Here is a 19,752-nt window from a genome sequence, read left to right on the forward strand (position 1 = left end):
ATCTCTGGAGCTATGAGGCAGCAGCACTACCTGTTACATTTCTATGGCACCCAGAGTGCAGTTGGATCTTTCATGAGAACGGAAACTGGATCTCAGTTGACTTTAATAGCAACAGCAAATGGCACTGATGTCATGCAGGCAATTAATTAATGAGATTATGCAATCTTTTCTACTCCCCTCTCCTCTGCAAGTTATGTGTTAAGGACAGAGAAACCACTAGGATCAGCTAGTTTGCACTAACTGGTCACTGTTGAATTGTCTCATTTTAACCAATTGGGAGTCAAATGAATTCAAGGATTAGACTAGTGAAAAACAACCCCAGACTGTCACTGAAAATCAAAAACTGCAGATGCTGGAAATCAGAAATAAAAACATAAAGTGCTGGAAACACTCAGCAGGTCAGGCAGTGTCTGTGGAGAGAGAAGTTTCAGGACAATGATCAGAAGGGTCATCAATCTGACATGTTAAGTCTGCTCCTCTTTCCACAGATGCTGCCTGACCTGCTGAGTGTTTCCAGCGTTCTCTGTTTTTATCTTGGACTGGCGACCCTCATGGCGATTCTGTTCCTGAAACCACACACACGCACATGTGTGTTTTAGCAATGACTTGTGATAGCACATCCAGGCCTTGTGTTTTTCCCATGGGTTATACATGAACACATGCAAGTTACTGGACGGCACCCAGTGCTCTTGGAAGAATAAACCAGAAAAGTCTCAGCAGGAGGAATGGTAAAGAAACTGATGTGAGAATAAAAGGCATTGGAATTTATTTTTGCTTAAATTCAAAATCTGGGTGCTTGTTTGGCATGGTAGTGCAGCAGTCAGCGTAGCACTATTACAGCGACAGCAACCCGGGTTCAATTCTCGCCTCCATCTGTAAGGAGTTTGTACGTTCTCCCCGTGTCTGCGTGGGTTTCCTCTGGGTGCTCCGGTTTCCTCCCACATTCCAAAGACGTACGGGTTAGGAAGTTGTGGGTGTGCTATGCTGGTGCCAGAAGTGTGGCGACACTTGAGGGCTGCCCCCAGAACACTCTATGCAAAAGGATGTATTTCATTGTGTGTTTCGATGTACATGTGACTAATAAATAAATCTTATCTAAAAAAAGTTTCAAAAGTTCAAAAGTGTTACAATTACGGGATACAGCCTTTCGATACTGAACTGGTTAGGACCCTTTCTGCACCAATTTGTCTGCTAAGACTGGACCAGAGTGCGCAGAGATTGCTACTGACATGTATCATAGAAACTGGGGTTCCTGCTTTTAGCAGGACTACAGTACCTTCAGTGATCTCCTCTCCTTCAAGCGGGTCTCCTTCACCATCGCTGTACGCAGCATAGACAAGGATTTGGTATCTGGTTTCCGGCTGCAGATTGTCCAGTGTTGTATATGGAGTGGATGCAAGGACCAACTTCTCTCCTCTATCGTCACCAAAGAGCGACTTCCAGGTGATGCGGTAGCTCTGCACGTTGCCCGGAGCTGGGGACCATGAAGCTTCGATCGTGGTAGGCGTGATGTTTCTTGTCACCAGGTTACGAGGTGAACCATGTTCTGGGGCAAGAGAAAGAATGGTGCAAAGTCAGCTTTCGGTTCGTCCATCTTCCATTGGGATCTTATGCCTAGAAGCTAAATTTAACCCTCTTTTGGTTTGATAAATAAACAGCGAATACTGCTAACAATCCCAAAAAATTGTGAAATTGGGCAGAATTTTTTTATTTTCAAAAATTATTCATAATAAAATATATACAAAGGAAGAAACAGTGAAAAAACAAAACCTTAACATTCATGGTTGCTACATTCAGTGGTGTAAGCTCGAAAGAAAAAACACGCAAACAAACAGCACAGTTGCCACTCACGTGGCTCCCTGAGGTGATGCCCCTTTCATTGTTGGAGGGTGTGAAAAGCAGTGCAGTGGCATTCTGCACCAATTTGTCTGCTAAGACTGGACCAGAGTGCACAGAGATCGCTACTGACATGTTATTGCCATGATGACCAGGAGAAGGTGGTCTGATCTAAAAGGATCTCTTTCCAGGGAGGGCACAGAGTAGTAGCAGTGGAGGTAAGGTGAGATGCAGGGAAGGGGTGAGAGTTAGCAGCTATCTACAGGCATGTGTGAGCACTCCTCAACAATCCAATACCGGAGTCCCATTCAATGGGCAACACCGTGACACTGGAAGATACAGGTCGATCTATCTCACCGCATCTCACACAGAAGTCCACAATACAGAGGCTGCAGCCACTGAGGGAACGCACAGTAAGACTTCTCTTTACAAACTGAGCAATGGAAAAGGAATTGAGCGGTGGGTGAACCATCGATGTCACACTGGGGACTCTTTAATCCTCGTCCTTTTTGCTGATGAGAAAAGCTGAGAGGGAGAAAGTTTAAAGGAGATTTATGAGGCAAGTTTATTTTTACACAGTGGTAGGTGCTTGGGATGGGCTGCCAGGGGAGATGGTGTACAAGATCTGTACAAGATGATAAGAGGCATAGATCGAGTGGACAGTCAGAGACTTTTTCCCAGGGTGACAATGGCTAACAGGAGGGGACATCATTTTAAGGTGATTGGAGGAAGGTATAAGGGGGATGTCAAGGGTAAGTTTTTTTTTACACAGAGAGTGGTGGGTGTGTGGAACGCACTGCTGGCAGAGGTTGTGGGGGCAGACACATTAGGGACATTTAAGATACTCTCAGATAGACTCATGAATAATAGAGAAATAGGGGGCTATGTGGGAGGGAAGGGTTAGATAGATCTTAGAGCAGGATAAAATGTCGACACAACATTGTGGGCATTGTAATGTTACACAACATTGTAATATTTTATGTTCTCTGTTCCATGTTCTATGGTGAAAGCAGATACAATAGCAACGTTTAAGAGATATTTAGACAGGCAGGGAATGGAGGGATATAGACCATGTGCAGGCAGTTGAGATTAGTTGGATTGCACGATGCATTGTGGGCCGAAGGGCCTGTTCCTGTGCTGTATTGTTCCAAATTCTATGTCCTGATTTGTGCCCAATAATAATAGGTCACTGATCCCACCTTTGCAGGTTCCCAATGGGAGATAATTGATCCAGAAATGATCACTAACCTGATCTAACCCAGGGAAAAGCTTTTATGTACAATTTGCACCTAAAATAATATGTGTAATGGCTCCAACCTACAGGTGATGGTGTTTCGAAAAATTGCTGTTGCATTCATCAGTTTACACTTTACCAGATGAAAATAAATGCTTCTATTTTATTCCTCATTTGTTTTATTGCTATTTTCCTTCCCCTGGAGTCTCCTCACAAATACAAAGTTCAAGTTAACTCTATAATTAGTTAACCCTGTAATTGGTGGACATGCAGAATAATGTATAACATCAGCTCATGCCCCCTACGCCACTCAATAATCCATTTCATTTCCCTTTACAGTTGAACAAATGCATGCATTCCAAGTCTCCATTATCATCGCAACGTAAACTGTTGATATTTCCAACCGGATCTTTTCTGAAACACATCAGTTAAGCAGTTGAGGAACAGCAGAATGAACTGCAGACATTTCCATACCCATTACATGAGAGGAAAAGTCAAGGTTGAGGCGTTAGCAAATATCTCAAAGTCAGTCAAGTTCTTACAAAAACTTACAGCAACATCACAGGCACATAGCATCATATAAGCAGCATTCACAATATAAACATAAATTAAACAATTTTTACAAGAAAGAACACAAAAAAAAAGTCTATTTTAATGCAAAGTGATCAAAGTGGTCACAGTGTTGCTAAACGGTAGTGATTAGGGTTCTGCAGGCTGGTTCAAGAACCGAATGGTTGAAGGGAAGTAGCTGTTGTGTGGGACTTCAGGCTTCTGTACCTCCTGCCCGATGGGAGCTGTGAGAAGATGGCACGGCCCAGATGGTGGGGATCTTTGATGATGGATGTTGCCTTCTTGAGGCAGCGCCTCCTGTAGATACTACCGATGGTGGGGAGGGATGTGCCCGTGATATATTAGGTTGAGTCCACTACTTCACTAGCTTCAGCCCGAAATGGCGAGTAAATGATTTCTATTGACTTTCCACTGAGATATCTACCAGCAGAAAAGCAACTCATCACCCACTCTGATTCACTCCTGACGGAATCAAAGGAACAGAGTGTGCTGGATACAGAAAAGGTTCTGGGCCCTGACAAGATTCCGCCCGTGGTACTGAAGACCTGAGCTCTATAGAACTTGTTGCACCTTCCGATGGTTTCAGTATAACTATAACACTGGCATATACCCACCCATGTAGAAAGCTGCCCAGGTATGTGCATAAGCTGCAGTTCAAAATCAATCCTGCCAATATCCACCTCATCAGTCCATTCTCAGTCATCAGTAGAGTGATGACAAGGATTGTCAATAGTGCGTTCAAAATACCAGTAATACTTTTAATAACCTGCTCACTGATAAGCAGCTTGGAATCCTACAGTGTTCAATCCCATCTCCTCAAGAATCCCAACACCAGCCAGCACAAAGCAGCCACCCTGACTGGTAATCTGTCCACCATTTTAACCACTGCCACTCACATCACCACCAGTGCACCATAGCTACTGTGTACCAACTACCATCTTAGTCCAGCAGTTTGCCAACAGTTCCCAAATGTACAACCTCCCCCACCATCCACCTACAGGGGTAACTTATAGTAGTCAATTAGCCCATACAACTTTAGGATGTGGGAAGAAACCAGAGCACCCAGGGGAAGAGCCACATGGTCACAGGGAGAATGTGGAAACTCCACACACACATGCACACACACACGCACATGCGCACACACGCATACACGCACACACACACAGCAGCACTTGCTTAGTTCTTGCACAATAAACTGCACCTTCTCTGTAGCTGTGACACTTTACTCTGTACTGTTACTGTTTTTACCTGTACTACTTCAATGCACTCTGCACTAACCCAATGTAACTGCACTGTGTAATGAATTGACCTGTACGATCGGTATGCAAGACAAGCTTTTCACTGTACCTCGGTACAAGTGACAATAATAAACCAATACCAGCAGAAGTTGGGATAGAACCTGGGTCGCTGGAACTGTGAGGCAGCAGCATTACCTGCTGTTAGACCATACTTCCCAAGGTCATAGGATCATTCAGGAAAGTGGAAACTAAATAGCATTGGTGTAAAGCAGGCAACCAATAAGGTCATCAGCCTTCCCATCAGCACGCAAATCCCAAAAGTAAATAGTGCTTTTAAAGTTACTAATCTTCAGATTCATGAGAGTTTGGTAGATGAAATAAGAAGAAACTATTTCCGTGAACAGAAAGCCAGTAACCAGAGGACACACAGATGTGACGGGCAGAAGGAACAGGAGAGGAGATAATACGTCCTCTTTACTCATCGAGCTGCAATGACCTGGAATGCAATGCCTGAAGGAGCAATCGAAGCGGAAATTATTTTGATGAAAATTGGCTCTGTGGATTGCGTAATGTTTTGACATACGATTATTTGGCCAAGAAGAATCTTTTTTATGCTTTTATTGTGTAAGAACTTAGGCAAATTAGTTCCCTCAAAGTAGCAGTTGAATCATGTTTGGAATATGGAACAAGAAAGGGCTTTGCTCTCCAGTAGTGCTGAGGGTTTCATAAACAGTCCATTCTACGGTAGAGTCTGCACAACCTGTTTAAACTTCAGGGAGGGCTTTTAGATATTGTCTTTCTGGCAGAACCATTCAACACTAAAGGGTATCCATCCAACTTTACATTGCCCCATTACTCAAAAGCACAGCTGCTCAAGCACGAATGAAATTGAATCTAATGCTTCTCACTTAGAGACATATAGCATGGAGATAAGCTCTGAAGCCCACCGAATCCATGCCGATCAATACACACCCATTCACCCAAATCCCATTTTATTCTTATAATCAAAGACCCCACCCACCCCAGACATTCTCTCTTCTCCCCTCTCCCATCGAAAGTCTGAAAGCACTTACCACCAGGCTCAAGGATAGCTTCTATCCCGCTGTTAAAAGTCTATTGAATGGTTCCTTAGTAGAATAAGATGGACTCTTAACCTTACAATCTGCCTCGTCATGGCCTTGCAACATCGTCTGCCTGCACTGCACTTTCTCCGTAACTGTAACACTTTATTCTGCATTCTCTATTGTTTTACCCTGTACTACCTCAATGCACTGTGTAATGAATTGACCTGTACGATCAGTATGCAAGACAAGTTTATCCACTGTACCTCGGTACAAGTGACAATAATAAATCAATTCTAATTTAATTCTATTTCTTCCCACTTTCCCATCAACTCCCCCCCCAGATTCTATCCCGAACCCACACATGGGCAATTGAGAGCGGCCAATTAACCTACTGTTACGGACTCAGTGAAAGTCCCTTTAAGATAGAGAGTGTGTGTGTGTATGTGTGTGTGGGGCGTGCTTACGTCAATAGAAGATAAAGGACGTAATGACGTTGTTGAAGAAGTCAGAAGAAGAAGAAGGAGAGAGAGAGAAGGGAGAGAGACACCAGCCTGCTTGTTTTCTCTATCGATGGATGAGAAATAATAACTGTGTTTGCCACTGAAATCCATGTATGGAAGTTGGAAGTAATCCGGTGGAGTTCACTTTGTTGCTGACCTGTAGAAGGAAACAGGTATTTGTGTGTGGACGACCACGGTTCGGATGCTTTTCGGGGTGAGGAAGTCACTACCGAGTAAACACTGAAGTGTCGTTTGGGTTCCATCGTGGAACATTTGGATTTCGTATGTACTCTCTCTATGTTTTTCTACATCTACATCTTATCTTCAGACAACGGTGGTTGTTGAAGAAGCCCTTGCTCATGTTTCACCTTATGGCTTGCGGAACTGAACTTTAAGAACCATTCCGGAACTGGGAGTTTTGGACTTTGCCACCCACACACACACACACGGAGAGTTTAGTTTTGGGGTTAATGTTCGAGGTTTAACATTTTTGAATTCTAACATACTAACATTTTTACTTTTATTTTACGTATTATCATAAGTAGTGATTAATAAAATAGTTTTTAACACTGAATCATGCTCAGTGTGTTTCTTTTGTTGCTGGTTTGTGACACTACATTCCTGCATGTCTCTGGGGGAGGTAACCAGAGCAACTGGAGGAAGCCCACGCAGTCACAGCAAGAATGTATATAAAATTATGAGAGGTATAGGTGGGGTAGACAGAGTCTTTTTCCCTGGGTGGACATGTCAAATACCAGACGGCATAGTTTTAAGATGAGAGGGGAAAAGTTTAAAGGGAATGTGCGGGGCAAGTTTTTTGTTTACACAGTGAGTGTAGGTGTAAACCATGCTGCCAGGGGAGGTGGTGGAAGCAGGTACAATAGCAATGTTTAAGAAGCATTTAGACAGACACATGAACAGGCAGGGAAGGGAGGAATATAGACCATGTGCAGGCAGGTGGGATTAGTTTGGATTGGCATCATGGTCAGCACAGACATGGTGGGCTGAAGGGCCTGTTCCTGTGCTGTGCTCTAACGTGCAAACTCCACACTGACTGGAGGTGTGAGACAGCAGCTGTACTCCACTGCATCACCCACTTTATGCAGTTTCACTCTAAATCTGAACCAGCTCCTTAAGCGCCATGATGTTCACTTTAAACAGTAGGTTTTGGAAGCCCAGGGAACCCATCATAATATAAGCGTTAAAACTTTATCAGCATGCCATGTATCCCTCTACACTATTCCTATTCAAGTATCTGTCCAGACACTTCTCAAACATTGTTGATGGGAATGTGGGGAGATAAAAATTATGGGAATAGTGAGGATCAGTGTAAAGAGTTGCCTCAGTGGGCTGAAGGGCCTGCTTCCGTGTGGTCGGCCTTGTTTCCGTGTGGTCGGCCCTGTTTCCGTGCGATAGGACTGCTACCACACAGCAGCCTCCCTGTAATTATGGAAGAGCTTTCACTGTGTTATTAAACGCCAGCAGTGTCACTTTTATTCTGGCTGAAGCTGATAAGCAGTGCGCTTCTGTGCAATGCTTTATATCAATTTTGATCCTGCACAAATCCATATTAATTTTAAAAGACATTTTTGTCCGTGCCAATCTTATGCCTGAGCCAAGATGAAAGGTAAGTTTTTTTTAAATAATGCTCCAGGAATGTTCTGAAAAATGGGCTACTGACTGATTTTTGATTTATTTGACAAAAGAGGAAGCCAAGTCATACTTCAGTTACTGATAAAATCTCGGTAGCCCAGAAATTCAATCCCGTAAGGCTGTTTTTTGTCAGTGATTGAAAGTTGACTTAACCTCGAGTGAAACCAAATAGCAACCAGTTACAGTCACGGAGTCAGACAGCATAGAAACAGGCCCTTTGGTCCACCTAGCTCGTACTGACCATCACATACTGTACACTTATGTCTTATGAGGAAAGGTTGAGTGAGCTAGGGTTTTTCTCTTTGGAGCAAAGGAGGATGAGAGGTAACTTGATAGAGGTGTACAAGGTGATAAGAGGCATAGATTGAGTGGACAGTCAGAGACTTTTCCCAGGGCGACAATGGCTCACATGAGGGGATATAATTTTAAGGTGATTGGAGGAAGGTATTGGGGGATGTCAGAGGTAAGCTTTTTTTTTTACACAGAGAGTGGTGGGTGCGTGGAACGCACTGCCGACAGAGGTGGTGGAGGCAGTTACATTCGGGACATTTAAGAGACTCCTAGATCGACACATGAATGATAGAAAAAATGGAGGGCCATGTGGGAGGTAAGGGTTCGATAGATCTAAGAGCAGGAGAAAATTTTGGCACAACATCGTGGGCCAAAGGGCCTGTACTGTGCTGTAGTGTTCTGTGTTCTATCTACACTAATTCTAGTCTAGTCCCTTTATTTATTCTTCCCACATTCCCCTTGATTCCCTCCATAGATTCTACCGGTCACCTATATAATACAAGTGCATTAGAATTTTTAGGCCCTCAGTTAATGAGATGGAAACTATAGTTTATTGAATAAAAATACTCCCCCGTACTTCAGCGAATAAATTTTTACAGTTGATATTCTAAACCTCATAAATCACTTGCTAGGCCTCAGCTGGAAGGATGTCAAGGCCTTGGAGAGACTGCGGGTTCCAAGGATAAGCATCTTCATTTATATGGGCAGAAGTGAAGTTTGGCTTGTATCCCCTTGGTCAGGAGATTGGGAGAGATCTACCTGTGATTAATCCAAACTGGAATTGTTCTCAGAGATGCTCAAAATGATGTATGGTTTTGACAGGTTAAAAAAGGAGAAATTTTATTCCTTGATAAGTTACCACGGGAGATAGTTTTAGTATAACTGGCAACAAAACTAAAGGGGGCAGGAGAAATTGTTTTTATACAATGAATTGTTATGATTTGGAATGCAATTTTTGATATTGGAGTAAGCTACAAACATCAGGAAGGTCCAACACTTTTAATTCCTGACCAATGTAACTTCAACTGATCCCGGTCTGTGCTGTAAGGATATTCAGGGCTATAACTGGAGACACAAGAGGTTTTGCAGACTTTGGAATCTGGAGCAACACACAAAAAGCTGGAGGAATTCAGCAGGTCAGGCAGGAAATGCACAGTTGACGATTTGGGTCGAGACCCTTCATCAGGACTACAGAAAAGGTCTCGACCCGAAACGTTGACTGTCCATTTCCCTCCACAGATGCTGCCTGATCCGTTGAGTTCCTCCAGCTTTTTGTGTGTTGCTCCGGGGCTATGATTGGACAGAATTGGTCAAACAGGTCCCAGGAATTCAGGATCAGAGCTAACTGGAGGGGATATCAACTGAGTACGGGGTCTGGTCCATCAGTGATGCTCCCTCTATTGATTCTGACTGAGATTTTAATTCATTACGCCATTGTCAATATTCAGGGGAGGTGGAAGGATGGTGGGGGAGGATGAAGTGTGAGGTCAAACTTAATCCCCCTCCAATTTTATGCTCTGCTACATGGATTGCAAGATGGGAGGAAGTCCCATTAGCTGCCTCCCTGGGGCCAACATCTGCCAGCAGAAGATGAGAGAAACAGGAACAGGTTGGAGGGGTGGGTGGAGAGGGGGAGGCAAAGCTGAATATGCTACTTGTGGAGTCTTGACCTTAGCGCTCACCCATGTGCGAGTGAGTACATTCTATCCACAGGGACGGTGGGTTTTTCTGATGCAAGTCATCACCAACATCCTTGTTGTTTCTGGGAGGAACAAAGGAGAAAGGAATTTGGAAATACTTAGCTGTGCATCTGTCCATCGGAGGGACGGGAATGGCAGCTGTGGGTAGGTGGTACAGTGGGGGGGGGGGGGGGGCCAAGAGGAAATGAGCTCAGGATTGTGAGCAAACAGAACAGCAGCCAAAACCTTCAAAACAATATCTTCGACCTAGTGGAGCAGGCAAATTTTGAATTTGTGTCCCATTCCAATATGTTAATCCTCAAAGCTGCATCAGCTGCCTCCCACCCAACACCCATCACTCCCAAAGAACAATAAGACAAATAACCAGAGAATCCAGTTGGTAAGAAGGTCAGTCTCCACTCTCACAGAACTTCAGTGTTTTTGTCTGCTGAGCTCATTAAGCATCAAGTGTTTCCCCCAGGCAGTTTCCACTCAGGCTCTGATCGACTTCACTGCAAAGCTGTCATGATTTCCCAGAGCTCGCTTTCAACTGATGAATCTTGGCACAAGAGTACAAAGTAACTGTGCACTCCATACTGTTGTGACAAGACCAGAGATATTTATTGTATCCAGGAGATTTATATACCCTTCAGATAAGTGGAAAATGCACAAAGCACACAGCTTCACATGCCCAGTTTTCATGAAAGATAACATTTGTGCTTATTATTTTGGTCACAGTCTCTTCGAGCCTGGATTCCATCTCCAGCAGAAACTGGAATTGCCATGTGCCACGTTAGCAGTGGAGAGTAACCGTGGTGTCAATATGTTAAAGAAATCATATAGAATCTTCTTTCCCTCCTCTTCAATCACACGCACCACCAAATTGTATTATTTAAACAACGACACAATTAGCTCACTAAAATGGTGTCAAGTGCGACTTATTTGGAAGTTCGTCTGCCTCTGAGTTCAGTCAATATACTTCAGAGCATAACAACTTGCTGAATGAAAACAAAGTCACTTCTTCTACCTTCTGGGTTTTCAACCAGTTACCTTTGAATTTTCTACTCTTGGAAACAATTTTTCCTTAATTGAATAAACCTGTCAGTAACCTTGAAGCTTCCTCTGTCATTTGTTGCTCTAAGAAAGGCAATCCCATCTGGGGTCTCGACTGCTTGCACACTGATTCCCCCCTCAGTCCCCTAAACTCAAGAAATAGAAGCTTGGTTTGTCTCCATGTAACTTAGACCTCTAAGCACCAGTGTCCTTCTGGTGAATCGGTTGAACTAGATTGGTCCATTTACTGTACTACAGTTACCTTTGGGTTACTCTGACAGCACGTCCCAACCCCATGACATTGACCACCAGGATGGACAGCAGGCACAGAGGAACGCCACCACCTGCATATTCCCCTGCAGGTCACACACCATCCTGGTTTAGATCATAGAACAGCACTGCCCAGTATGGGCCCTTCAGCCCACGATGTTGTGCCGACCTATATAAACCTACTCCATGATCAATCTAATCCTTCCCTCCTACACAAAATAACCCTCCATTCTTCTTACATCCATGTGCCTATCTAAGTCTTTTAAAGGGCCCTTTTGTGTCAGCCTCTATCACCACCCCCGGCAATGCGTTCCAGTCACCTACCACTCTCTGCGTAAAAAACCTACCTCTGACATCTCCCCTAAACTTTCCTCCACGGATGTCCTCTGTGATTGGCCATTGCCACTCTGGGGAAAAGGTGCTGGCTGTTCGCTCTGTCTACGCCTCTCATAACCTTGTGCACCTCTTTCAAGTCGCCTCTCATCTGCTGTTGCTCCAGAGAGACTCGGAAATATATCGCTGGTCCTTCGCCGTCACTGGGACGAAACGCTGGACCTCCTTCCACAACAGCACTGTAAGGAGTACCTTGGCCAGAAGGACTGCTGCGGTTTAAGAAAGCAGCTCATCCCCACCTTCTCAAGAGCACCTGGGAATGGGCAATAAATGTTGTCCTTGCCAGTGATGCCCACACCCCAAAATTAAATTTAAAAGATGTGCGGGCAGAAGGGGGGACCGAGGGAGACAGACAGAAGGTCAGAGAGATATGGTAACAAACTTCATCATCTTAAAATGGAACATGAGGCAACGCCGGTACTCTCTACTGCTGACTCCTGGACATCCCAAAGACAGTTTCTGTAACAGGGCAGCAAATGCTCCAGCCTTTCCCTTCCCTCCCACATCCCAGCTGGGAAAACATTTATCCATCATATAAAACCTTGTATGCTCTCGATTCCTGAGGTAATCCTCAGCCATCTGTGCTGTTTACAACAATGATTGGATCATGGAGTCATAGAGTCATACAGCATGGAAAAGGGGCCCTTTGGCCCAACTCGTCCGTGCTGACTAAGATGTCCACCTGAGCTAGACCCATTCGCCAACAATTGGCTCATATCCTTCAAACCATCTTCTCCCAAACCTGGTCTTACATGCACATAAAGAAGCCCATGTAGAACTCAGAAGACCATCCAGCCCATCAAAACCCATTCTACCCCAGAGTCAAGGTCTGATTGTTCTATCATGGACACACTTCACTGTCATCCAAATCTCCTTTGTTCCTGTTAAAATCTTTGCAAGAACATCAGCATACCCCTCCTTTACACGAGATGCCAAACAAGTTTCAGACACTATTCCCTGGAAGGTAGAAAATTGAGGTGTGACCTGATAAAGGTATAAAGATCATGAGGGGAATAGGTAAGGTGAAAGCAGGTAGTCTTTTTCCCAGGGAAAGGTACTCAAACAACAGGGCATAGGTTTAAGATCAGAGGCGAGAGATTTATAAGGGACATCAGGGGAAGCTTCTTCACACAAAGGGTGGTGCATATTTGGAATGAGCTGCCAGAAATAGTGGTCGAGGCAGGCATGTCAGCAACATTTAAAAGCCAACCAGTTACGTACATAGATAGGAGAGGTTTAGAGGGTGATGGGTCAAACACAGGAAAATCGGACTAGCTCGCTGGGCAACACAGTTGGCATGGACGAGTTGGGCCGAAGGGCCTGATTCCATGCTGTATGTTTCTATGTCTCTAAGTTCCATGTTAAAGGTGCTAAAACATACAAAGTCAACTATCTGCGTGCTTTTGCACTTGGGACATGCCCTCTTCATGTTACTACCATCAGGGAGGGGGTACAGGAGCCTGAAGACTAGGCTCAAGGACAGCTTCTATCCCGCTGTTATAAGACTATTGAACGGTTCCCTAGTACGATGAGATGGACTCTTGACCTCACAATCTACCTTGTTATGACCTTGCACCTTATTGTCTACCTGCAATGCACTTCCCTGTAGCTGTGACACTTTACTCTGTATTCTGTTATTGTTTTTACTCTGTGCTACCTCAATGCACTGTGTAATGAATTGATCTGTACGAATGGTATGCAACACAAGTTTTTCACTGTATCTCGGTACAAGTGACAATAATAAACCAATACCAATACTCAACATTTCAGGAACAGCTTCTTCCCCTCTGCCATCAGATTTCTGAATGGTCCATGAACCCATGAACACTACCTCATTATTCCTTTTTGTTTTGTACTATTTATTTATTTTTGTAACACAGCAATTTTATAGTAACTTATTTTTGTAACTTATAGGCACGGTAGTGTAGCGGTTAGCGTAACGCTATTACAGCGCCAGCGACCCGGGTTCAATTCCGGCTGCTGTCTGTAAGGAGTTTGAACGTTCTCCCCGTGTCTGCGTGGGTTTCCTCCGGGTGCTCCGGTTTCCTCCCACATTCCAAAGACGTACGGTTTAGGAAGTTGTGGGCATGCTACGTTGGTGCCGGAAGCGTGGCGACACTTGCGGGCTGCCCCCAGAACACTACGCAAAAGGATGTATTTCACTGTGTTTCAATGTACATGTGAATAATAAAGAGATCTTATCTTATTTTTACGTCTTGCACTGTACTGCTGCCACAAAACAACAAATTTCATGACATATGTCAGTGATAATAGACCTAATTCTGACTCTTTTTTTTGCATATTTTCTAATCTTGCAGAAAGTTTCTCCAGTGTTTAGGTTTGCACATATTCTACTTTTGTTTCCATTCTACACTCATCATGTATGCTCACCTCCCTTATTTCTTGCACTATTTACTTCCCTGGGATGACCTCCTTCCCCCAGTGTTCCTCGGACTAGGGCAGTGGGATAAACACCTGATGACAGCTGGGTTCCTCCATTCATCACAACACAGCCACTGCAACAAAGACAGCCTTTCACTGAGGACCACAGGTGGTCGAGACATCAGCCATGACTTCGGCTCTGGCTCTGGCACCTTAGGGGTCGCAGAGTGGGAATTCAAGTTTTACCACATGCACTGAATGCACAATTTACCACCACCAGGAGTATCTACAGGAGACGCTGCCTCAAGAAGGCAATGTCCATCATCAAAGATCCCCACCATCCAGGCCATGCCACCTTCTCACAGCTCCCATCGGGCAGGAGGTACAGATGCCTGAAGTCCCACACCACCAGGTTCAAGAACAGCTTGAATCTTCTTTTTGGGCAAGATGGTGTTGGAGTGTGGTGACTCGTTGCAAGCTGCTCTCTACAATCTACTCATTACCCTTACTATAATCGTTTACCTGAATGCACTCTGCACTAACTCAATGTAACTGCACCGTGTAATGAATTGACCTGTACGATCGGTATGCAAGACAAATTTTTCACTGTACCTCAGTACAAGTGAAAATAATAAACCAATACCAATCAGGTGGTGTGGGACTCCAGGCTTCTGTACCTCCTGTCCTTCAACCATTCGGTTCTTGAACCAACCAGCACAACCCTAATCACTACAGTTCAGCAACTCTATGACCATTTTGATCACTTTGCACTAAATTAGACATTTTTTTGTGAATGCTGCTTATCTGATGCTCTGTGCCTGTGATGCTGCTGCAAGTAAGTTTGTCATTGCACTTGTGCATCTGACAATAAACTCGACTTTTGACTTTTTTTTGAACACACATGAACATTGCTTCCAAAATTCACCTCAATAGAGCCAATTGTCAGCAGTATTGTACAAGTATATTTCATTTCTGTTACCCCGCCCCCCACTTTCCTACTTTCTCTGAACTTGGATGCCCATAGGCTAGCATAGACACGGTGAGCCAAATGGCCTGAGTGACGCGATGAATCTATAACCAGGTAACTTGCTAGGCTGGTCAAAAGGCAATCACCACTGTGGCAAAAGAGCAAAGTCAAAGTCGAGTTTATTGCCAAATGCACAAGTACGTGTGTGCACAGGTGCAACAGAAAACTTACTTGCAGTAGCATCACAGGTATGTTGCAGGCACGGTAGTGTAGAGGGCAGGTATGGTAGTGTAGCGGTTAGCGTAAACGCTATTACAGTGCCAGAGACCCGGGTTCAATTCTGGCCGCTGTCTGTAAGGAGTTTGTACATTCTCCCCCTATCGGCATGGGTTTCCTCTGGGTGTTCTGGTTTCCTCCCACATTCCAAAGACGTATGGGTTAGGAAGTTGTGGGCATGCTGTGTTGGCGCCAGAAACGTGGCGACACTTGCAGGCTGCCCCCAGAACACTCTGCGCAAAAGGTGCATTTCACTTTGTTTCGATGTACATGTGACTAATAAAGATATCTAAAAAAAGCAGCATTCACAAGAAAGACATAAATTACACACAATTTTTGCAAGAAAGAACACAATTAGAACCAAAAAAAAGTCCATTTTAGTGCGAAGTGATCAAAGTGGTCACAGTGTTGCTAAACTGTAGTGATTAGAGTTGTGCAGGTTGGTTCAAGAACTGAATGGTTGAAGGGAAGTAGCTGTTCTTGAACACACTCAAGAAAGGCACAAGTCAACTGGTTTGATTCAAGGATACTTTTTTCCTTGAGTTTTAAGAAAACAGAATTCAAATTCTGAAAGGTCTACGTTGGGATTTCAGCTCTCAACTTTTGGATTATCAGTCCAGGCAACCAGGATAACTCGGTACAAATGACAATAATAAACCAATTCCAATAGCTATCCAATAACATGACTAGTTCACTGCAGTATCAAGTTGCAATTCCAGCGGCAAAATAACAGTCAGACTTGTGCATCACCTGTCCAAACTATTTACCCATTTTTATGATTTCATATTCTATTCTCTGAAGAAAATGCAATTGTTGCATTTCTTTTATCTAAAGTTTATCAGGAGCTCAAGACTGAACTGTTCGGAGGTGATGTGAAATCATTACTGTCAGTCAAGAATGAAACATGTGTGAGCCATTCCATTTTCCACATTGACCTTATTATTCTGTAATCTTTCCCCAACTTGCAAAGACTTGTTTAGTCCCGGGAGGTTGGATGCTGGACGCATTTGGAACTGCTCTTTGTTCTACTCTGACAGTTGTAATTAGAAGGACAATGTTTGATACTCTCAACACTCAGTACGGACTTGCCAAAACTAAAGCCCTTTGCAGGATCATCTCTCCTCTGTTCATTTTCAATCTTGAAATAACACAGAGAGATCTTCCATGATTTCATGCTCAAGCTGTAAGAAACTATACCCATCACCATGCCCTGTCACCTTTCTCCGATCTCCTCTGAGAAAGGATAATATCGCCAAATCAAATTATGCCTAGAAAGCTTTACAACATTTTCTAGTTTTCCTTCCTTGTGCTCTCTTTCACTCTTGATGAAGTTATCAGTAGCTGAGGTTCCCTTGCTTCTCTCAGAGGGTGATGAACCTCTGCAGTTCTCTACTCTGGGAGTGGTGGGAGGCAAGATCATTGGAAGCATTTAAAATGAAGGTGGATACATATTTGAAAGATTAAGGAAATGAGGGCTTTGGGGAACTGGCAGAAGAGTTGAGGCCAGCATAGATCAGTCATGAGCCTATTGAATGGTGGGGCAGGCTTGACGGATACTCTTGCTCCTATCTTCTTGTGTTCTTCTAGGTGCCAGGCTTCCCTCTCCCAGCAGCAGCGTTTTATTGCAAATCGCCTGATAGGAAGCATGGGAGACACGAGCAACTGCAAATGCTGCAATCTGGAGCAACACACAAAGGAGCTGGAGGAACTCAACGGGTCAGGAAGCATCTATGGCAGGACAGTTGACATTTCGGGTTGGGACCCGCCATCAGGACAGGTGCACAGACCAGCAAGCATGGACCTGGCTAATGAGTATCAGCAGTCGATACTTTTTTTGGTCGTGGGTGCTAACAGAACTTTCAATATCTATATGCTATTCTGATGTAACCTGTGATCCTTGCTAAGCCAACTAAGATACAACCATCTTGAGTAGGACCTGTGTCACCTACAAGCCCAGACAGCTAAATATGGCAGGATCCTCCAATACAGAATATAGTGAATGTTGGGGTTTTCTTAAGACTATTTGACAGCTCCTTGGTAACTCATCCTAACATTAACTTTTTGTTTCCAAACTCACTCCTTAACTGAATTCAAATAATCGAATTGCTATTACATAAGTTGAAGTCACAGTTCCCAGCCACAGGGCAGTGACCCGGAGTTAAAACCTGCTGTAGATCCAACTACTATCCTGGATAGGGCAGTTGAGATTTAAAGACTTGACCAACCTTTAACAACTTAGCTCAGTCACTAAATGCTTTGGGACATCATTTTCTATCACAAACTCTGAATTCCTGGCTAATCACTTATAATTCCTTCAACTGCATCCCTATGCTTCTCAGTTCTGACACAAAATGAGAGGGGGTCTGATCTAATTGCAGTGCTTAAAATTATAAAGGGGTTCACTAAGTTAAATGCAGGGGAACTGCTTCCTCTGTTTTGTCCAGAACAAAGAAGCAGAATCTCAAATAGACTGGTGCAGCAGTTAGCACCATTGCCTCAAAGCTCCAGGAACTTGGATTCAATCCAAACCTTGGGTGGTGACTGTGAGGAGTGTGTATGTTGTCCTTGTGGCTGTGTGGGTGCTCTGGTTTCTTCCAGAGACATGTCGATTGGTAAGTTAGCTGGTTAAGGTAAATTACCCTAGTGTAGGAAATCAGAAAGCACTTGTTCACACATTGGGTGAAAAAAACGTGAACCTCTCCTTGGATGCTGGGTCCATACATCGTGTTGCACAAGGTAACCAAAGCATGAATCCAAGGTGGATTACTAGAGCAGAGGAACAGATTGGATAGACGTGATGGGTTGAATGGTTTCCACAGGTCCCACTGCTTGGGGGTGGGAGGGAGGAGAGTCCAAGGCCAGAACCCTGCCTTAGTGTGTTAGCACATTACCCTTGTACGAGCTGGTTATGCATCTAACTGAGATCACTGGAATGCAAGGATCCTCCTTCTGTAGTCCTTTTCCTTTGGTACACGATCCATTCTTACCTACATGTGCTTCTGATCTGGAGACACTTTGGCTTTAAAACCATCACCCTTGTTTTAAGATCCATCAATAGTCATGACCACTCATTTTTTACATGATCCACCATTTCACACACACACACACACACACACGTCTTAAACGTCAGCTTTGCTTATTGTTTGCTTTGCTCAGAAGTACAGACAGCTGGGGTTTGAGCACTATTTGGAAGGCCAATTTGCTTTCCTCCAACTTTCAAAATTCCAAACCTTTCAGTTCTCCTGCTCACAGAGACATCCGCAGTTATTTCAGCATCATGGGGACCTCCCTCCCCACACTCACTCAGTAATCCCCAACTCTTTAATCTCTTTCTCAGTGCTCTTGATATGCCTTCTGCCTACTTCTGACATATCTAGTTCCATGGAGACACAAGACACTGCAGATGCTGGAATCTGGAGCAAAAACAAGGTGCTGGAGGAACTCACAGGTCAGGCAGCAACTGTGGAGGGAAATGGACAGACGACATTTCGGGTTGAGACCTTTCATCAGGACTGATCTAATTCCTTTCCTTCCTGAGATCTCTTATCACATTCACATCCTCAAACCACAACGCATTCCTCAGTGCTAAACTCCATCTCTTGACAGAGAAAATGGTTAAAAGTTCCAAGTGGATAACAATCACTGCACATCACTAGTAACAGGCATTTCATCTTAAACATGCTGCTTTCCTGCACATATGTTAAGCATTGATAATCACTGGGGCCTGGGGATGATTCAAGTGCCGTAATCTTAATGTAGAATTTAATTTGTTGACAATAGGAATAATTTAAATATTTTGTAACATCCGGGGATGAGAAGATAGTCTGGAAATAATTTCAGTGACTTTTTATCTCCTGTAACACCATGGCTCGTGAAAAGTGGTTTACTTCAGCACTAGGTTCTTTGTGTATGCTGACTGCAGCTGCCCTAGTAGTCCCTGACACCTAGTGTGTTCCCGGGCTCCTCGATGTTCCACTATCATGCCTAGTTCCATGGGGTTGGATGTCGAGGATGGAAACCTTATGTTCTGGTGTGAGATGCACCGCTAGAGGTTCTGCACTTCTGCTTAATTTTCTCTTTCAGTGGTTGACTGTAGGCCAAGATTTTCCACATTTTTCACAAGGTACATAGAACATAAAACAGTGCAGCACAGGAACACCTAGGGTCTACAATGTCTGTGCCAACTATGATGCCAATTTAAATTGCACATCTGCCTGAATGTGTCTATATACCAATATGATGAGATCTTCTCTTGACCTCACAACCTACCTCGTTTTGACCTTGCACCTTATTGTCTGCCTGCACTGCACTTTCTCGGTAACTGTAACATTTTATTCTGTATTCTG

The 19,752-nt window shown here is 44.0% G+C and overlaps 1 protein-coding gene across 6 annotated transcripts in view; it reads right to left on the bottom strand.

Annotated features, from left to right (window-relative positions):
* Positions 1-19,752, bottom strand: part of LOC127568808 (collagen alpha-1(XII) chain-like) — a 275,536-nt gene that overhangs the window by 193,945 nt on the left and 61,839 nt on the right. For 5 of the 6 annotated variants that reach the window (XM_052012992.1, XM_052012989.1, XM_052012990.1 and 2 more), the window contains exon 13: positions 1,277-1,546. The exons of the other annotated variant lie outside the window; for it this stretch is intronic. In XM_052012992.1, coding sequence (XP_051868952.1) covers positions 1,277-1,546 — 270 coding nt within the window. The remainder of the gene's footprint in view (positions 1-1,276; positions 1,547-19,752) is intronic. 6 annotated transcript variants of the gene reach the window in all.

This window comes from Pristis pectinata, chromosome 3 (assembly GCF_009764475.1).
Source record: "Pristis pectinata isolate sPriPec2 chromosome 3, sPriPec2.1.pri, whole genome shotgun sequence".
NCBI classification, from domain to species: Eukaryota; Metazoa; Chordata; class Chondrichthyes; order Rhinopristiformes; family Pristidae; genus Pristis; species Pristis pectinata.